The 18,060-nt window shown below is 42.3% G+C and overlaps 1 protein-coding gene across 1 annotated transcript in view; it reads left to right on the top strand.

Annotated features, from left to right (window-relative positions):
• Positions 1 to 18,060, top strand: part of THADA (THADA armadillo repeat containing) — a 287,428-nt gene that overhangs the window by 186,668 nt on the left and 82,700 nt on the right. The window contains exon 30 of the mRNA XM_054687792.1: positions 9,003 to 9,118. Coding sequence (XP_054543767.1) covers positions 9,003 to 9,118 — 116 coding nt within the window. The remainder of the gene's footprint in view (positions 1 to 9,002; positions 9,119 to 18,060) is intronic.

Genomic DNA, 18,060 nt, shown 5'->3' on the forward strand with positions numbered 1-18,060 from the left:
CAGAGGTGCGGGGAGTGAGAGGATTCCACCAGAGACAGAGTGGGGAGCAGAACAGGCGGACTGACTGAAATACACTGCTCAGAGGAGCAGTGGACAAGTCAGGAGAGGCCTGCTGCGCCATGTGGGTTAGCTTCCTGGCTGGGGATTGAACTCATGCTACAGTGGCTGCGGAGAGCTTGATAGCTCTGAGACTTTAAATTGCGCCACCAGGGAGGCCCAGGTTTTACTCTTTCAAAGAGTTTCTCATTGATCTCAGTATTGAATGTAAAGGAACTCAATAGTTTAGATATAAATATTTGGAAAAGATGAGTTATAAGGTATTGATAAAACTTCTCCTAAAGAATTTAAACTGGGATTTATTTGTAATTTTAAAAAGTTTATGCATAACTTTTCAGAAATTTATCTGTGTTCTAAAATTCGGAACTCTTAAGTTAGAACATTAATCAGTGTTTAGTAACTTGTTATATCTTTACATGCAAGCCTTTGTATGTATGTTGGGTTGTGACTAGCTACCTTTGATATCACTTTCTTTTTTCTTTTTTAAAGATTGATTTATTTATTTTTGCATTGAAGAACTGGGGTGTAGGCCAGAGGTACAAGGGGTGAGAAGATTCACCAGAGACAGAATGGGGAGAAGAACAGGTGGATTTACTGAAATACACTGCTATGGGAAGCAGCAGGTGAGACAGGAGAGGTCTACTGCACCATGGGTGGGTTAGCTCCCTGGCTGGGGATTGAACCCAGGCGGAAGGGGTGATAGTGCTGAGACTTAATCTGTAGGCCACCAGGGAGGCCCTGACATCACTTCCTAAACCTTGCTTTTACCCAACACCTTGGAGTCCTCAGTGCTTCTTCTGGGTGATGGGACCCTCATTTTAGTGTAAAACTTGGAGTACTAGCCCAGAGGTGACCCAAAACAAATGTATACTCACTCTCTTAAGACTGTACTATTTCCCCCAACTCTGGGACAACTGAAGCTTTTAACACCTTCAAATGCTGCTGCAAATACAGGTTCTTCTCCTGCCATCTTTGCAAGAGGGACGTGGTAGAATTCCAAATCAATGAAGGCTCTTATCACTGAGCCCCTCTCTCCACCATACAGACTATATATATTTTTGGGCACCAGGAGCTAGGAAGACAAGGATACAGACCTTTCCTTCAAAGCTCTCTGTTCCAGGACAGGAAATTGTAGATTGATAACCATGATGACAGGATTTTAAAAGTTAAAAAAAAGAAAGAAAGAAATGAGCTGTTTGGGCTCAGTGAGAAAAGAGTCTTCAGGTGGGGGTGGGAGGTGACTGATGAAAGCTGAGGAAGGTTTTATGAAGGGAGTGGTGTTTGAGCTGGGCCTCACGGTGTGAAGGGAATTTCAGTAAGCAGAGGTGGAGGGACATCCTGGACAGAAAAAATTTCTAGTTTTCAGGAATGGGAAATCATCATGTGTGGCCGCCAAACGAACACAAAGTAGAAGGAACAGAATGTAAAAGTAGAAAGGTAGATTGACACTTCAGTGCTCAGCAAATTCTTTAGGTAGTTAGAAGTCATTGAAAGATTTTGAAATTGGGAGTGATAAAATCAGGACTTGGCTTTGAGAAAATTTCCCTGCAGCCATGTGTAAAATAAGTTTTGGAGGTAAAGACCAGTCAGTTAAGCTGTTTCATCATCTAGGTGTAAGGTCTTTTGGTTCCTGAGTTAGGAGCGTGGGAGTGTTTGTGACTCTCCAGGGTTCTAGGGAGTTTGTGTTTTGTATATTTTAGTCCTTAAAGCTATTCACGGCCTATTTCCTGTGATTCTGTGATTCTCTTTCCCAGCAGTCAGCTGGGAAGTAATTATTCTTATAATTAGAGTCCTTTTCCTGGCAGTACCACCAGGGCCACACAGACCAGTGTCATCTTGTGGGGACTCACCAAGACCTTTCTAAGGATGTATTCTCATCTGATAAGCAGGTTGAGATTTGGGGGAGCAACCATTTGTAATGCTTGCTGGCCTACCCTCAAGCACAGGATCAGATTGGTTGTTATGTGGGTGGCACATGCCCACTAAGCCCAGGATTCTGGCATCACGCCTCTGGTCCACACTGACTCCCCAAGTCTGGTAACAAGAACTGTCAATAAGAAAGAATAATATGTTGACCTCGCTGACCAGAGGACAATGGTGGTACATAAACCTGACAGCCATGCCCTGTGCCATGGAAGTCACGGCCAAGGGCGCTCCCCAGAAGCCTGTGGTCTGGTTGGAGATAAGATTAATATGCCTGAAGCAGAAACCTATTAAATCCTAAACCATGTTGTTATGATTCGAAATGACATGTAAGTTAGAGAACTCTTCTCTCTCTTGCTCTCCCATGCAGCCCCTCCCCCCTCACACACAAACACAACCTGCCTTTTGAATAATTTTTGCTGTATCCGTTTCCCAGCAGTTATATGATTAGGCATGTTTCTGTGAATTAGAAAGTTTAGATTCCTCCCTCGGCCATCCCCCTGCTCACCGCCCCCCTTCAGTCTGACTTAAAGCCATAAAATACTTCTGCCTGCCTGCCTGCCTTTAGTTCTGTTTGTATGAATTAAGTCGACAGGATAAATATTCACATTCCCAACGACAGGCTGAAACAATGTTTGCCTGTTCTGCCCAGTGAGTGGAAAAAAAAGGGGGGACCTGACATCACCCTATACTGTACATTCCCGGCATAGATCATTTATTTAAGTCCCTGAAAAAATACAGATGTTTTACCAGCCGAAATAAAATCCTGTGTAAACACTGAGCTTGGAAAAATGTGGCTCTGACTTAGCTGTGGGGGTTGGAGCAAGGCAGGGAGAAGGCCAGGCAGATACAGAAATGTTATACTTGGCTGAATATGATGGGGGCACAAGTGTTCACCCCCAGTCTGAATGCTGCAAAAGAAGGGTAGAATTTATTTTTAAGAAAATACAGTTAAAAAAGTTGGTAGATTGATGGATATCTAGAGTTTGGGGGTTGGGGTGGTATGATTACCATACATTCACCCCATTTGTATCTGACCTCCAAAAGGAACACCTCTTTTCTTATTGGGGTTGTCCTTTTTCATGGCCTACCTAACCCAGTCCTGTTTTTGCTGGATCCCGCTAGTTTCTGGAGCTCAGCTGCTGTTGATTTTATAAGGGGGAAAATTGCCTGGAAGCCACGCTTGGTGAAGAGGAAAACCCATCTTAGCGTTGCATTCCCAAACAACCATAGATCATCTTGATCTTGTCGAACACAAGTCACTATTTTAGTCCAGAAGCATAAACCAGACATATTTCACTAGGGCCTTGCAGGTTTTTTCAGGGATCTGCCTCAGGACTCTTTTTAGGCCTGTGGCATTTATTCAAAGAACATTACATTTGCTCTGCGGAGTTGCTTTTAAGATGCAAAGCTGCCAAAATGGACCCCATGCTTTAACCAGATGTCTGGGGGCTCCCCTGAGTCTCTGTGTTTAGAGTGGGAGGGGAGTGGACAGAGGGTAACTGCTTCCAGGTTCTCCAGACTTTCTTAGATCCTCACAGAGTTTCATTAAGGCCTGCATCTCAGGGGCTAGGAAATCTCGCCACTCTCAGCTGCTCCTTTGAGCACCCCTTCCAGAGTGCAAGGCATGATCACCTCATCTCTCACGGCTTCAGGCCTGGGAGAGTCTCGGGTGATGCTTTTGGTTTGTATTTGGCTGTTGTGTAGGTGCTTTTGGTCTCTTTCTGAGGGTCTCAGCTATCTTAAGTCAACAAAGCTTCCTCCATTTCTTTTGCTTATGAAACCTACAAATTCATTCTAACCTTTCTCTGAGGGGCCTAGTATATAGAGGTAACCAGTGTCCTGGTTTATCCCAGCGTTAAAATAGAGCTCCTTTTCACTCTCAAGAGAATTCCCAGTTTGCAAGATAAAGTTATCCTAACTAGAGTGATCATCATATGGGTATTCTCAACCAAACCTATTAAATCCCCCTTCCTCATTCCCAGACCAGCTACATAATATATTCTTATGCTCCCTACCTTGAAGAATGCTGCATCTGCTGCCCCCTTCTCTTTCCTCACTCTCAACTCCAGGTCTAAAGCAGTTGCCAACTTCTGCCTCTTCCGCCTCCAGAATGTCTCTCAAACGTGTCCTTTCTTCAGTGTATCGCTGCTGCTGTCCTTTAGATTGGGGTGGGTTGGCGGTATCACAGTATCAGAGATCTACCTGTGCCAAGCAGGTAAGTGAACAGAGGGCATGAACCTACATATAGCTTGCCCCCTTGATCCATCCTTTGTTTTCAACCTTTTGATAGAGATTTGGGTTCAGTAAATATTTTATTTTTTTCTTGATTCTCCATGAGTAAAAAAAGCAACGGCACAAGAACAGTGATAAATGACATTGGCACTCCACCTGAGTGACAATGAGTAATAGGCAATAGGGGTGACTATGGTGAACCAGAGCATGCATTTCTCTTATATGGGGCCAGCTGCTCTCCTCAGCCTGACCAGGAAACTGTTGTCTGTATGAATGTGAACCCCTGATTACCAGATATTCTTATTCTTTTCTAAAGAAGTTGGAAATCAGGATGATTTTGATGTGAAATCTCCCAGTTTCACATCATTAATCATAAATGACGGTTTGAAAATACTGTCTAGGCCAAATAAAACATCTGCAGCCACTTTTGGGCCCCAGGCTTTTGGTTTTCAGCCTCTGCTTTTGACCCTCACCACTTCTTGTCTAGACTATTGCAGTGGGCTTGGTCATCCTGCCCCCTTCTAAGCGCGCCCTCCGCACTGCCCTTGACCTTTTCTTTCTAGTTACAGATCAGATCACACAGAGGTCTTTGCTGGCACGGTACCCTGTTCTGTGTACCCTTAAAGCTACATGTAAGACCTCTTTCAGTCTGACCCGACCCTCTCCAACTTGTCTCCCGCCATCCAGTACACACCGTGCCACACCAGCTTTTTGCTGACCCCTAAGCAGTGCCAATATTTTCTTTTAATTAATGTATTTTTAGATTTGCAGAGAGATTGAACAGGTGGTACAGAGAGTTCCCATATACAGCAGTGTGGGATTTGGAGAATCAGCCTTCCCCACGCAGTCGAAAATCCGCATGCAACTCTTGATTCTACAAAAAGTTAACTACAGAAAGCTCACTGATAACATAAGCAGTCAGTTAATACATATGTTGTATATTATATGCTGCATTCTTACATTGAGGTAAGCTAGAGAAAAGGCGATTACAAAAATCTTAAGGAAGAAAAAATACATTTAGAGTACGATCTTCATCTATTGTGTAAGTTTACATCTGTTAATGAGAAAATCAGAGTGCAAGTGGGCCCACTCAGTTCCAATTCATATTAATCCAGGTCATCTAGACTCCTCCTTCCCATCCCCTCTCCTGGGTTTTCTTGCCTGTTAATATCTTGCATTAGTGTGGTATATTTGTTGTAATTAATTAACCAATATTGACACATTATTATTAACTGAAGTCTATATTTTACATTAAGGTTCACTCTTTTTGTTGACAATTTCAATATTTTAATACCCTTTCATTTTTTAAAAAATAATTAAGTTTCCATTTCCTGTATATTCTTTCCCCAATTTTGGAAGACTGTTTTTAAGACCAGACATGAACATCACTTTTTCTGCAAAGCCTTCTCTGATTATTTTCGGAGCAAGGACTGGAAGAGAGGGGAGCAGAGAGACATTTTTAAAAAATGATAACGATAGGGGCTCGGGAGTCAGAGGAATTGAGTAGGTACAATAACTTTTTTATCAGGTACCTAGGGTGTGCCAAATATTATACATTCTTTTAAATTGGGCCTCCCTGGTGGTGCAAGGGTTAAGATGCAACCTATGAAGCAATCCGCAGCCACTGCAGCATGAGTTCGATTCCCGGCCAGCCAGGGAGCAACCCACATGGCACAGCAGACCTCTCCTGACTCGCCTGCTGCTCCCCTCAGCAATCTACTTTGGTCAATCTGCCTGTTCTGTTCCCCACTCTGTCTCTGGTGAATCCTCTCACCCCCCACACATCTGGCCTGTACCCCAGCTCTTGTATGCATAAATAAATAAATCTTTTAAAAATAAATAAATAAATTTCTCTAAAACCATATCAAGTAGATGCTATTATATGCTATTTACTTTGAGGAAGCAGAGGTTAAGCAAGTTGCCCAAAGTGCCACAGCTAGTAGTTGACTCCAAAGCGTGTCATCCTCCCACTCTCTCTGCCTTCTTACCACTAATCCGGCCTTCATGCTTTCCCCACGAGATTAGGATCTACTGGAGTGAGGAGCTCTGTGTCATCCAGCTCTGTCTCTACTACCAATGCAGGGTTGGCATCCACAGGAGCTCACCAAACCCACGGACATGTCCTAAAAGCAGAGCTAATATAGGGAAGAGGCGCCAGACATCAACATCAGCTCAGCAAATGCTTGTTGAATTCCTACTGTGCACTTGACTTGATGGAGGGGGAGGTCAAGCACAAGAGGAAAATAATGGCAATGCCACCAAACAGGTTATAAATCCAACCGGCAGAGCCAGGGACGCTATTGATTTTCCATTTATTCATAACTGGAACAGGGATTCTGCTTTTCCAGTGCTGCAGCCCATAGGACAGTGACTGAACATTTAGATCCTATTGCAAATGTGGGGTCCCCAAAGTGGCCTGCACTTTGTCGAGTTCCCATGTGCTTCAGTGAGTCTTCTCCTCAATTCTAGTAGCTTCAGTTTTTCAGTGTAGTCCTGTATTATAAGTTGTTTCCAAATTATCCCAGGCTTGGGCTTGACCATATGCTTAGCCCAGAAGTTCTTTTGGACCAGAACTTTAGGAAAGGGGGCATGGAGGAGGAATTGCCTGGCCCTTGCAGTCCTTTCAGAGCTGATGGATCCTTCCTGCGAGCTGCCAAAAGCGCCTGCTCTGACGTTAGGCCGTAGTTCCAGAGGCCTGGCCTTACTTCTGCTTTTCACACCAAAGGAGAGCTTCATTTTTCTTGAACAAGTGAAACTCCACACTGAATGTCATGTGAGGGTGGTCATGTATTTAAATATTTTCATTTGTTTTCTTGAAAAAATGGTCTTCAATACAATAGCCTGTTGCCTGGTTTGTGCCTAAGGTTTGTGCCTAAGGTTTGTTCAATACAATAGCCTGTTGCCTGGTTTGTGCCTAAGGTTTGTGCCTAAGGTTTGTTCAATACAATAGCCTGTTGCCTGGTTTGTGCCTAAGGTGACAGAATTGATGGACCTGTAGGCTGATTTTCTTAAACCAGAGCTACCAAGCGTTTCAAAAACAGCCTTGTTTTTGCCAAGTAAGGTGAGCAAATATAGGACTAAGTTTAAACATCCATCAGAAGTTATTTTTGAAGTGATTGCTTCTAAATGAGAGGCATTTGAAAATCTCACAGCTTTCTTTACAAGTAAATTCCAAAGTCATGTATTTTGCTGGTGTCTGCTGATTAATTACGATCCTGTGACACCATGAAAAGCCCCGGTGGTTGGTTTTGTGCAGCTGTGGAGGAAAGTAAAGCAAGACCCGGGGACGTTGCCAACTCTTTCAGGATAGTGGGGATTCAGGCAGAGGGAGGTATTTTTTTCACTCTGGCAGTCACCACATAAGAACAGAAGCCCCAGCCAGACCCATTTCTCCAGACTTCACGACGGGTGGCTTGGGTCCCTGCGGGGGTGTGGTGAAGTAGTGATATTTGATCTGCTGCTTCTGAAATAACAGATCCATTATTAGTGCGACCATGTGTAATCTCCACATCGGGACTTGCGTTCTCCTGTACAGCTACTTCTGTTCAGAAAAAATATATTGCAGCTACATAGTCAATTTTTTTGTGGGGGGGGGCGGGGGCGGGGGAAGACTCTAAATATAAAGTGCTTAGCCTGGATGTTTGTTTTGGTAATTGCAGATGTCTAACCCAGGAAAACCTGCCAGCTCACACCCATTTAGGGGCTGATGATTCTGGGTCTCTTTTATCTTGACCTCTTCCTTTTTCTCGTTACTCCTTCCGTATTCACATCTATTATGACCCTCATTCACAGGAGAGAAAGAAAAGGAAAAGTTGAATCTGGGTATTTGACTCATGTGGTGCTCTAGAGTTAGGAGGCAATAGGAAAAGAAAACAAACTGATTATTAAAACAGGCTTTCAAAGTTCTCAATGTGTTTGTCTGTGCTGGCTTTGCTCCTTGGCACTAGCCAAGGTTGGAGGGTCTTGTCTAAACCCTCGTCCACTTTCTTTCTCTGCTGCAGCTTGGTACTCCTCACAAGGGCCTTGTTCATATCATCACCGAGTGTGCATACCTGACGCACCACACATGCCTGTGTGTGCACACATGTGTACACATACACACTTGCACGCAGTCACCGATGTATCTGCTGAAACTGTAGCCTTCATTCTAGGTATAGGCAGCTGGAGACACTATATGATTTGTCTTTGTTGCTTACTTCTCATGTAGGTAATGTCATGTAAGGGTGAGAAGTGCTGCTTCTCCTGACATCTCAGTGAAAATCTGTAAAAAATCTAACAAGTTTACAAAAATCACTGTCTGGTATCAGGTGGCCTGCTTCTCCAGCCAGGCCTCTTCCGGTAAACACAGACTTGTAAACAGTTTAGACTCTCAGATGATCCATTTTTCTTAGGTAGGAGGAGTTTGACTTTAAAAGGTACTTTTTTTCCATTTGTGACTGTTAACATAGACAAAGATGTTTGTTTCATTTCTTCGCTAAAATCAATCTATTGATTGCTTATAACTAAAAACTCAAATGTATCAAATGATTGTCACAGAGTAGTCACCTGTTTTTGCAGTTTGTGCAGGGAACTCGGAGCCTAGATATGGAGTAAGGACAGAGATTCTCCCGGCTCACTGCAACCTCCAAAACCAATAGGCTTTTCGGCAAAGAAACTAGAGCCATGGTCTGCAGGTGTCTGTATTCTTTGAGGGGGATATTTTGAGGAAACCTAAAAGGGAGGAACTGAGCATTTAGGAAAAATATATTTTCACAGCAGGATATTGCTTCTTCTCTTTTTTGGTTTAGGTTTTTCATTTGTTGCAAGCCTTCTCAGACTCCAAGTACAGAATGAATACATACTTTCAGCAGGAGCTGGCTGACGTTGCTCTTTGTACCAAAGCCAAACTCTGGCTGGCCAAGAGGTATGTTAAAACCCCACATGAGCAAAGAGTTATCAAGGGTTAGGAATACATTAGAGAATTGCTGTTTCTAGTTTGTGGGAGTTTTAAGTCATTGGCATGACTTTTCTAAACTTATTGGAGTATTTATCTTTTTAGAACTTCGGGTTGTGGTAAAGAAAGAAAAATATTTTTTTGACAATTTTTCTAAAACTGCTGTGTGGCTGGGAGACATGTAATATGGCTTTTTATCTGTCTACCAGTCATCTTGTTTTTATTAATACCTGTTCTGTGCCCTGCTCTGTGTTAGTACAATGAAAGATCGTAGTGAACTAATATATGTGGTACAGAGGTGTAGTTGCTACAGAAACTGAAAGATTAGAGATCAGGGTAAGATTTGAGCAGGCACTGACGTGCCAATAGGATATGGATTAAAAAAAAAGACATGGAAGTCACTTTTAGAGGGTAGGTTCATAGAGTAGCTTGAATAAGCAAAGGCAAAGGAGGGTGAATATTTATATATTTTTTTCATCCTTGCCATTGTCAGTTTATTCTAGAACTTAGAAATTCCCTATGAAAAGATAGAGTGAAAAGAATATTTAATGCACAGGGAGTACTGTCTATAACACCGAGTTCAGAATCCATGTTGCAGGTCTCTGGGGTTGGCAGGACAGTGTTACTCCAAGGCCCTGGTATAGCCTCTCTGAGGTCCGGCACAGCAGAAAGTTCATTCAGGGGATGGTCACGTTACCCCATTCCGTGTTGTGCTTGATTAAGAACTGGTTGTCCAACATAGCCTCTTTTTTCTTTTTCAAAAATGTGCTTTTGTTGGGCTTCCCATTATATACAGCAAATTAAGCAGTGGACAGTGTGAGGCCCACGAATCAGCTTAATTTGACAAAGTATTGTTGAACACAAGACTACATGTTAGCTTTGTGTTAAGAGATACAGGAGTACAAAGATATGGAAGAACTAATCCTAACTTCAAGGAACTCATATCCAGGAAGTGAGAAAGGTATGTACATAAATGATTTTCATCCAGTATGGTAAGTGTAACAGCAAATGTATATAGTAGGAGTACTGCAGAGGAAAGCCAACACTGAACCAGCCTCCAAGAGATGAATAGAATTTTGCCAAGTGTCCAGGGCTGGGACAGGTATCCCAGAGTCACAGGCAGAGACACGGTGTACAAAACAGCTTGGTGGACATGGAGACCTATTAGGAAGTTAGTCCTTCTGGAACATAAAGTTTGTGGCAGAGAAGGAAACTGAGGAAATATGTGGAGACCATGCAGTAAAACCTCCTGAAGGAAACCTTTAGGCGGAAGGGAGCCAGAGAAGAATTTGTCAGTGTGTGGATGTGTGTCTCCATATGTGCCTAAGCTCTTACAGCTTTGAACAGAGATATTGTTGGGGAAATTCTCTTGTGTCTAAAATGCCAATAAATAAATGGTTAACCTTTCATTTTTATTATTATTTATTTGTTGATATTGCTTTTTTTTTTAATTGAGATAACATTGGTTTACAAACCAATGCACTTTAGGAGTATAGGCTCACAACTCATCAGATGTATGTTACCACACCATTCCCACCACCAGAGCACCCGTAATCTTCCTCCATAGTCCAGTGTAGCCTCTCATTTTAGATCTACTTTTTGTTTTCTCTCTTTTATTTAGAGAGGAGGAACTATAACTATAAAGTGCTTCCTTGAGCCTAGTATTATTTTCCTTCTGTGTGTCTCAATTTCCTCAAAATGTCTTCCCTGAGATAACAGGGGAATTGTGCTCTCACCTGCTTACTAATTAGGAGACCCAGACTTTCTATCTGTTCTTTCTGGGGTTCAGAAAGCCAAGGCTATCCAGAAACCATGCTGTAGAAACCCCTGCCTCCAGGGACTGCATTGGTTCTTAATGTGCTGAAAAGAAGGAGATTCTATCCCCTTCACTTGCAACCCTTTCTTGGGCCTCATAGAAATTAACATCTCACTGACTTTCTGAGTCCATTCCTTCATGTTGGATGGGAAGAATAAGGTGGAATAATACACTGGCCATCAGAGTGGTCCTCCATATTTTGTGTGCCTGATGGTGGGCAACAGAGCTGCCATCAGCCTCCTCTTCAATGAGGAATCCTCCTGGCCTCTTTGAACCTCCCCTATGCTTCCTGTTGCAGTTTTCTCCTCAGGCTTTCCATCATCATTGTGGCCCTCCCCACCTGCTCTCATTTTTCTCCTAGAACACAAAGGCATGAATCCCTGCAATTCCTTGGGTTTCTACCTTGCTTGCTGAAAGTCCCAGAAAGCCACTTTCATATTTCCAGTACAGTCAACTCATTATTATCCAGGTGTGAACTTCCCACTTTGTGAGTGGTCTATAGATGATCCTACACCAGGCTTCCTCTTGTTCCCCAACACACTTTTACAATATTAATCAGGATGTGCTCAGAGCCTGGAATAGCATTTAGGAGAAAAACGCTGCCAGAGCCCAGTGCATTCCCAAGCCACGTGTCAGTGTTTTTGTATTATCCACACCATTGACAGGATAACCTTCAGGTTCCTCGATACGAAAGTACAAAATTAGATATAATTGATGAGGCCTCAGCCTGTCACATGCATCCCATGTCCCTCAGGTCCTCTGAGGGTGTAACCCCAGAAGGAATTTGTCTACACTAACAGATGAGCCAGTTCAGGGTTCTGGTGGGTCCTTCACAGAGGGGACCCCTGTCTTCACATTCTCACCTGCCTTTGCTGTGAAAAATGTTACAGTGCAGAGTATTCCAAATTGCACTGCTAAAGAGGTTCCTTTATGTCCCTAGCAACTTACACATGAAAGAGGAGTAAATGTTCCTTTGTGCCTAGTAAGGATTGTCTGTATCTTTTGAGCATAAGCTATGAAACGTTAATGTTACTGTAAAAAAAAAAAATTGTTGGTTTAAATTTTAGTACCAACACCTTTTTGCTTCTAGAATTTATTTGATCACTTGCATAAGTTCTTTCAGTCCAATAAGTACAAAAACACTAGTGAGGGTGTCATTTATTTGTCTTTTTATTCCCACAGAAAGTTAAAAAAAAAAATTCATCAGAGCCATTGAACAACCAATTTCATTTTTAAAATTTTGACCCTGAAATTGAGGGCACATAAAATAAAGACTTTGGTCATATATTTGTGTTTTGACTTTGCAAGATTAATAAGGATTTATATGAGGTGATTAAGCAATAGCCATGGAGTTGTTGGGGAATTCTTGGTGATGAATGGCCAGCTGGCAACATGGCCTGAGAAAAAGGACTGGGCTTCTGCTCTTACAGGCCGCTTTTCATTCCAAGATGTCAAAACCTTTATGGAAATCAGCTCATTAATCCTTCAAGTCCCTTCCTTCCCCTTTTTCCTCCATCCCTCCCTTCTCAATCCAGTTTACTGTCTCTCACAGTGTGAAGGCGATTTACCCACTACTGAAGGAAAGCTAAGCTGGCCCAGGCTAGAAACCAAGTGAGAACAGGAGTCAGCGCTGGCCTAAAGCGGCTGGCTGCAGGCGCCATGAAAGAGGGTCAGCATACTCCCCACCCACCGTGGCCCTGTCTGCCTTCCTTGCTATTTGCAGATTCCAGCATGGCTTTCCCAGCTGAAGAGCCCTGCCTGCAGAGGAAAGGCTTTTAAAAAGGCCTGTCAAGTTGGACCAAGAGGAGAAAAGACTTATTTACTTTGATTGAGAGTTCTATTATATTACTGCTATAGTGGGCTTAAAATTTTTCAGAAATCAATTTGGCCATCTAGTGTGTCCTTTAGTTATGAAGGGGAAAAAGTGCGTATGTGTTTTTGTTTTAGTGAACTTGGTGAACTAAATGGGCTGTTCAGACTAAGTGCAATGGGTGATGTGATGACCAGAAAGAAAAATGCGTCCTATAAAATGTTGTTCACTTCTGTTTCCTTGATTGTCACTGGAGTATATATTTATCATAGAAAATTAGTCAAGAGTAAAATTTGGAAAAGAAGAGAATGTAAGCAGAAAGCACTACTGTCGTTTAACAGTTTCATGTGGTTACTTCATCTTTTTTCTTATGCTTTTTTTTTTTCCACATAGTTGAGGTTATACTATATATAAGTTATAACTAACTTTTTTTCACTTAACAGTACCATGAAAGCATTTGTTGTTATTAATGAAAACTCTGATGTAGCTGCTCTAGAAAATAGTATGGCATTTCCTAAAAAAATTAAAAATAGAATTACCATATGATCTAACAATTTCACTTCGGGGTCTGTACCCAGAAGAATTGAAAGCAGACTCCTAAAAGTGAGATTTGCACATTTATATACTTACAGGCATCTTTCACAATAGCCAAAAGGTAGAAAGAAGCAATCTGAGTGCCATTGATGGATAAACAAGATGTGATATACATGGACAGTGGGGTATTTATTATTCACTCTTGAAAAAGAAGGACATTGTAACACATTAATGCAACATAGGATGAACCTTGAGGACATTATGCTTAGTGAAATAAGCCAATTACAAAAAGGCAAATACTGTACTATTCCAATTATATGAGCTACCTACAGTAGTCATTCATAGACAGAGAAAGTAGAAGGTAGTTGCCAGGGCCTGGGAATGAGAAGTTAGTTTTTAATGGATACAGTTTTAGATTTATGAGATCAAGAGTTCTGGAGATTGCACAACAGTGTGAATGTGCTGAACTGTACACTTAAAATGGCTCAGATGGTAAATTTTATATTATGTATATTTTGTCACAATTTAAAAGAAAAATAGCAAGATCTCTTTGTATCTTAACATTCCTTTCAGCTTATTATTGTCCTGACTTTTTATGATCGTCATTTCTTTGCTTTTCTTCTTAATTTTACTATCAGTAAAAATTTTACATCACTAAAAATAAAATACTTTTGCCTATTTTTGATTTAAGAAAACAACTTTGAAAACCTCATTTTTTGGATCTTCCTGGTGGCCTAGGGCTTAAGTCTCAGCGCTATCACCCCTACTGCCTGGGCTTGATGCCTTGCCAGGGAGGTAACCCATATGGCACAGCAGACCTCTTCTGTCTCTCCCTCTGCTCTCCTTAGCAGTGAACTTCAGTTAATCTGCCTGTTCTGCTCCCCACTCTGTCTCTGGTGAATTGTCTCATCACCACCCCAACCTCTGCACCTCTGGCTACACCCCAGTTCTTCTACACAAGAGAAAAATAAAATAAAATAAAATAAATGAAAACATCATTTGTTAAAGGTAGCATATTTTTGGCACTGGATAAGAAGTCAATGGAGCAAAGCCATTGTCTTTGCTCCATTGCTAGTCATTCAGTTTGTTCCCCATTTTACCTGGTTAGTCTTGTCTCTCCTTGGTTACCTGCTGAACTCTCAGAGAATGAGGAGTTTCTAACTGTTGGTGTTGGCATTTATTAAGCCCCAGATTTGCTGATGGTGAATTTTTACTCAGGGCAGTAGTTCTTAATGCTGATGACTGCATATTAGAATCATCTGGAAAGATTTTAAAACCTATGGATGCCAGGCTCCACCCCTGGAATTTCTGATTTTTGTTTTGGGTGTGGACGAAGCACTGGCAGTCTTTTTTTTTTTTTTTTAAATATTAAATTTTATTTTTATATTCCCCCATACAATTGCAAACACCCCATTCTGACCCCAATCCTTCCCCTCCCGCCCCCACCCCCAAAAAGTGTCTCTGGTTCATAGTTTTTTGTTGATTTTGATTTTCACTTTCTTATATTCATTTTCCTGGTCCCTTATTTAAGTTTTCTAGATTCCTGCTATGAGTGAGACCATCCGGTATTTTTCTTTTTCTTTTTGGCTTATTTCGCTGAGCATGATCCCTTAGCACTGGCAGTCTTAAAACTCTCCAGGGTACTCCAAAATTCAGTCAAATGGAGAACCACTGGTGTTTTTCTCATGCATCCTTGTGTCTCCCATCTCATCAAGGGAGAAGATATAGGGTGAGCATTGAATAAAGTAGCAGTCTTGCTAGATAGTACTTGTCCCTCTGCCTGCTACCCAGGAGACATCTCCATTAAAACTTCAGTTCCACAGTTAGGCCAGTATGAAGGGCCTCACCATTGTGAATTTTACTTATGAGTAAATTTCTAAGGTTGGTTACTTAAATGCTACCTTAGCAAGATATTTTGTTGTATCAGTTGCCTTCAGAAGTGCCATTTAAACCTGACACACTGGTGTGGTTGATTGTCCTGGAAGCTCATGACAGGTTTTCATTTCTTGAATTTAATTACAAATGAGCCATTCCTGTAGCACTTCATGCAGCATTTGTTTGTTGAACCCTGCTATATGCTAGGCTGTATTAAATACTGCAACTATTTATTAGAACCACTACTTCAGTGTAAGGGGAACAAAGTAGTCTTGTCAAGTAGAACCACAGATCTAGAGCTTTAGAACTGGAAATTATGAAGTTTATTATAGTCCACTCCCATCCCCATGCATATGGGAAACTGTAGCCCAGAATTTGTCCCTTTCCACATAGCTGGCCAAGGGAAAAGGCCTATCTGATAGCCATTAACATTCGCTGAGGACTTAGTGCCTAACTCCTCGTTGGGTTCTTTCTACCAGCCACATGGCCTCCATCTGGCCACTGCCTTTATGTCAAGACTTTGAGTGGCGGGGCTCCCTGGTGGCACAGACGATTGAGCGCAGCACTGTGAAGCTGTCCACAGCCTCTGCAGTGCCAGTTCGATCCCCGCTGACCTCGAAGCAACCCACATGGTGAGCAGACCTCTCCTGTCTCACCCGCTGCTCCCCTCAGCAGTATATTTCGTCAGTCTGTTCTGTTCCCCACTCTGTCTCTGGTGAATCCTCTCACCCTCCCACGCATCTGGCCTGTACCCTGGCTCTTGTATAAATAAAATAAATCTTAAAAAAAAAAAAAGACTTTGAGTGGCAGTAACGTAAGCATTCTTTAAAATTGTACTTCTCAGACCTTACTGTATACATGGGTCACCTGGAGATCCCCTCATTGCATGGGTTTGGGTGGGACCTGAGATCCTGCACTTCTAAACAGCTCCCGGGAGATTGCCATGCTGTGGTTCTAGAACACAGCACACATCTTAAAGGCCAAGTGTCAGCGAGCCATCCAGAACCCTTCCCTCTTTGAAATGCTCCCCCTTTCCTCACCCCGTTTCTCAAGGACTCGTGATAAGAACTTGGAGCCTCAAGCGACAGCTGAGGCCACTCCTGATCTGGGCCCAGCACAGACTTCTTTCCCCACCTACCTGTGATGACCTGCTCTCAGGGCTGCCTGGTCTGGGGCTCCCTATGGATGGCCCACAGCCCCTTGTCTGGGCATTCATCCCTGGGTCTCGGTGCCTGGGTTAGCACAGTGCTTTGCTGGCATGCAGTGAGTGTTTATCATTTTGAAAAGTAACACTGATATTCTAAGGAGAAAAAACAGGCTTTCAGGAATAGAACAGGCCCCAAGGCTGTTAGGAAAGCAACCTTGGGAAATACATTTTGCTTAAAACAGTGCTGATGGGGGTATGAAATGGCTGAGGGAGCAAATGTTTGTTGAAGACCCACTCCCTGTGCCCAATCTAATGATCTGTTATCCCAAGTTAATTTGATTTGCAAAAATTATTAGCTCCATCCATTTCCCTATACAGCTTTCCAGTAAGTGCTCCTGCCACCCCCTAGTCACTTCTCCATGTTCTCCTCATCTACTCCTTATCTCCATGGTATATATCTTTCCATCACTTCCACATCTCCTTCCCTCTTCACTCCCTTATCCACGTACTCATCTTTATCCCCATTTTCTCTCTTATTTACTAGTCCCTACTAAGCTGAGTGGTATGCTTCCTGAAGGCCTCTGGATTTGAGTTTGTAAGAAAAACATGCTTATAGAGACAAAGCTAGGGCTTGCTTTTGTGTGGCAATCCCAGTTCTGTCTCAGGGGGCCTGTGGCCAGCTGCAGAAGTTCTAGTTTAGGATCCTGTTTTGCTTTATAGTTGAAGACAGCATTTCTTTTCTAACCGCCAGATTTATTCACACAAGAGACTATACTTCCCAGGCAGAAATACTGGGTTTTAGGTCACATTCCATTTTCCCACTGTCCCCTAGCCCTTCCCAAATCCCTCATGTCTCCTAGGCTGGTCCTCTGCCCAAGGAAGAGGTCTTTCTTTCGCAACTACTTGAAATAAAGACAGACCTCAGCCTTTACTTTAGCTGCAGGTTGCTGTTTCACTCCCATGCTGCTGAAATTAATCCAGTGTAGAAGGGTTGTTAAAATAGTCAGGTGATCAGGTAGCATTTTAAGACTTATCATTTCTGGTCCCTGCCAAAACTTTAAAGAAAGCAGGTCTTAACAGAGATGGTTAGTTATATAGCATGTTCCCAGGCATTGCTGGAGAATGGTTTGCTTTTGATTTGTTTCTTCTTTGCTCTCTTTCTCTTCTTTTCTTTTTGTCAAAATGGAAGGTTTTCTCGGTACTCCACTCCCTCCCTTTATTTCATTTTAGAAAACAGAGGAAGAAGGATGACTGTTTTTCTTTTCAACACCCACATTTTATTGGGGAGGGAGAGTCTCATTAGGACTCCTCTTTGGTCCTCCAGCTCAGCCTGTTCAAAGTCTCCTTGAACCTTGTACATAGCTGAATGGTGAGAGAAATGAAGTTGGTGTATTTTAGACCCAAGCTTGTTGACATTTGTTCGCTTCCTTTTCAGATGTCTCAGGAATGTTTAAGGTCGTGATAGCTCAGGATGAGATCCTGTTTGTATTTTTAAAAACAAGAGAAAAACATTAAGTTAGCACATTGTAACCCAAACCAATGGAACACGGTACAAAACATTTTCTTCCTTAGATATTCCCTGTAAAAATCAACATTGAGTATTGATGGAATAAGCTATTAGAGAAGAGATAAAGTTAGAGAATATATGAAGTATTGTTGATAGACTGAGGTTATGGAAACTAGGTGTGTAAAACAGTCAGGAGTGATCGATATTTTAAACCAAGTCTTTG

This window comes from Talpa occidentalis, unplaced genomic scaffold (genome assembly GCF_014898055.3).
Source record: "Talpa occidentalis isolate TD23 unplaced genomic scaffold, MPIMG_talOcc4v2.1 talOcc4.5, whole genome shotgun sequence".
NCBI classification, from domain to species: Eukaryota; Metazoa; Chordata; class Mammalia; order Eulipotyphla; family Talpidae; genus Talpa; species Talpa occidentalis.